Source organism: Phalaenopsis equestris, unplaced genomic scaffold (assembly GCF_001263595.1).
Source record: "Phalaenopsis equestris unplaced genomic scaffold, ASM126359v1 Scaffold000094, whole genome shotgun sequence".
NCBI lineage: Eukaryota > Viridiplantae > Streptophyta > Magnoliopsida > Asparagales > Orchidaceae > Phalaenopsis > Phalaenopsis equestris.
This window is the reverse complement of record NW_018164536.1, coordinates 6,951,267-6,954,409: the sequence shown is the minus strand read 5'-3', so window position 1 is coordinate 6,954,409 and position 3,143 is coordinate 6,951,267. Positions and strand designations below refer to the sequence as shown.

At 38.3% G+C, this 3,143-nt stretch overlaps 1 protein-coding gene across 1 annotated transcript; it reads right to left on the bottom strand.

The window, feature by feature from the left end:
• Nucleotides 1-393: 393 nt before the first annotated feature.
• On the bottom strand, nt 394-3,128 carry LOC110020193 (ubiquinol oxidase 1b, mitochondrial-like). Its single transcript, XM_020718199.1, is given in 5 exon segments — nt 394-794; nt 1,003-1,380; nt 1,382-1,507; nt 2,070-2,203; nt 3,116-3,128. Coding segments are annotated over 5 exon segments (711 nt in total). The 3' UTR covers nt 394-734.
• Nucleotides 3,129-3,143: the final 15 nt, after the last annotated feature.

Genomic DNA, 3,143 nt, shown 5'->3' with positions numbered 1-3,143 from the left:
ACTTCATTGATATGGTGATTATTGAGTTTAAGAAAAATGTTTAGTTTAGTGTTGTAAAGTTTCATTTGCCTTCTAACGTGGTCAACGCCGCCGACGGAGAAGACAACTTGTGGCAACCAGACGTCTCCTGACGTCGAAGTAATCGAACGCGAAAATTTTGCAGTTCCCAATTGCTCCTGTCCTCATCACGTTCCACAACAAAACTCTTGAATGAGCTTCGCCGAACGAAAAAAGCACTTCAAACGGAGCCTTAATCTCGATAGAATCTTTCCATTATTGTTCTGATAGTTTGTCTATTTAGTTTATCTCATCACATTCATGTAGGTTTTCTAATTTATTTAAATAATGAACTCAACATACTAAATTTTAATAGATGAAGCATCTATTTGGGGCAGCTACAACAGCTATTTGAATAATCAATCGTAAAACAATTACAGAAGAAACTATTGTTCAAAAAACTGCGACGGCCAATACAATTTTTCTTTTATTCCAACACCACAAAATGTGATGCGACACCACACCAAACCCACTCAAAATCTGAACTTGATTCAACACTAGGATTGAGCCATACCTCAAGGCCTAACATTGTAAGAGTATAATTAATTCAAAGTTCTTCAATCATAAAACAGCATAGCTAAACATATCGCAATCATATGAACAGAACAAAAGATTAATTAAATTAATTCCATGGTGCTTCTCTTCCCAAAGTGAAGTAATTATTACTCAGAAGATCATCAGTGATAGCCCACCGGCGCCGCCAGCTCCTTCAACTTGAGTCCTTGCACATGAATATCCTTCAAGAAATGAACCAAAGATTCAGTCAAAACCCGCTCGACGAAATGACACGAGAAAATATTACGTCCAGGTATCTGAACATGAGGACAATGCCGTGGATCGCGCCATGCTGTGCAACCAAACGACGGTTTGGATGCACCATCGTGCGATTCATGACGGTGTAACCACATCCAAGCCATTGTTCAAACGCGTTTCTCCAATACATACCGATGCATAGTGGTTGACGTCGCGGTGGTGGGCCTCATCAGCGCGGACGACCATGACGACATCACGGAGGGTGGCGCCCGGGTGGAGACGCCAATAGTCGACAGCGATGGCCGGGGCTGGGACGTTATCGATGTTGCCCTCATCGATCTCTTTGAGGAACTCGGTGTAGGAGTGGATGGCTTCCTCTTCGAGATAGCCGACGACACGGTGGGCGAACTTGGGGGAGATGAGATAGCCGAGGAAGTACGCATTGAAGAAGACGCCCTGGACGGCGATGACGAGGGCTCGCTCGTACCAGCGAGGCTGCGAGACCTCCATGAAGGTCATGAGGTGCATTCTCTCGTTCTCGGCCTCCTCGAGGAGGGCTCTGCTCGTGGAGGGTAGTGAACAGGCCGCAGCTGTGCTGGAAGCGGCGGAGCGAGTGGAGGTGGAGGAGCAAGCCGCCGACCATTCCCGGCACCGCTGCTACAGTCTCCAGCATCATTGCCCGGCATCCATAACGTCGCTGCAGCCATGCACATGCATGCATTAGATAAAAAGTATTAATGTATCACTAAAAGTTAAATTTCCATTATAAAAACACAAAATATTTAAAAAATATTTTTAATATTTTTAAAAATAATTATTTTTATCAAATATATTTTAATTTAAATCAAGATGAAACATATGAAATAAAACTAAAGAATAAAAGAATATAAATATAAATATGTTTGGGGCAGCTGCAACTTATCAAATAAGCTGCTAATAAGCTAGGTGCGATGACTACTACAAATTTTTTTTTTTTTTTGAAAAATCAGACTGCTGTCAGAATGCTACCACTGCATCTAGATAGGTGCAGTGTGAAAAATGATGTTTTCAGTATTTTGAAAACGCATCAGCTGCCAAAACGTAATTTACCCAAACAGATCATGTGCGTTTTCAAAACGTCACCGCACCGAATAAGCTGCACAAATGGACCCTAAACTCCATTTAATTATCCCTAATCTTCCCTAAAGCATAAATTAACATATGTATCAATTATGGTAAATTTGTAATTAGTAAATTAAAGCTTGAGATAAAAGTAAAACCTGAAAGAAGATATCGGTGGGCCAACGGAGTGTCTTCACCGTCCACAGCGCTAGTTTGTCCATCCACGTGACAGGCACGTGATGCTTTGTTAAATCAATAGATATATTTGAAGAGTACGTATCCCATGGCTTCTCTCCATCATTATTTTTTTATTTTTAGCCCCCAAAAAAAGAAAAAATGTCAAATAAAGTAAACAAAATCTTAATTTTTTTCAAGCAAATTACAAAAAAAAAAAAAACTTTGAATTTGTAATTACTTTTTTTTCTGAAATTCTATTAAAAAACATAACATAAACAAATCTGGGTCAAAATCAAACTTAAATATGATTTATCAAATCGTGTCAAATCTAGATTTATCAAATGTAACATATTTTATGGTATGACTCGTATATCATATAAGGGACAGATGTCGGGGGAGTTTCCTTATGTGGGTTATGAGTGCAGTATAGGAGTAATTTGGTAATTATATATTAGATATTGTACTATAAAGTTTTCTAGAATTATAAATAGATTTGTATGTAACTTTATGTCTTATTTTGTAAATTGTATTCTTTTCTGGAATTGAAAGAAAAATTGTCGCTCCGCTTCCGAAGGCGTAGTCATCTTTCTCAAACCTCGTTAAATCTCTATGTGTTCTTCTGAATTTGTGTCGATTCATATTTTTCAACGTCTTAAATTCTCAACAATAAGCAACGATGATCATCGACTAGCGACGTGATCGAAGACGAACGACGCCCATAAATATACTTCTTAGATGAATTTAATAAATCCAGATTTATATTGCGATTAATATCCACATAACACAAAAAAAATTCGGATTTAACGGAACGTTGGGATTTAAGTTAAATCCATGACCAAATCTCGTACATGGTATTCTACAAAACATTGCGATTAATATCCACATAACACAAAAAAAATTCTGATTTAACGGAACGTTGGGATTTAAGTTAAATCCACGACCAAATCTCGTACATGATATTCTACAAAATGAAAAAATATTATGTCCGGAGGACCACATGTTCGGACAACAAAACAGCGACGCCTACTTGCACTGCCCATAACACGTATGACGAT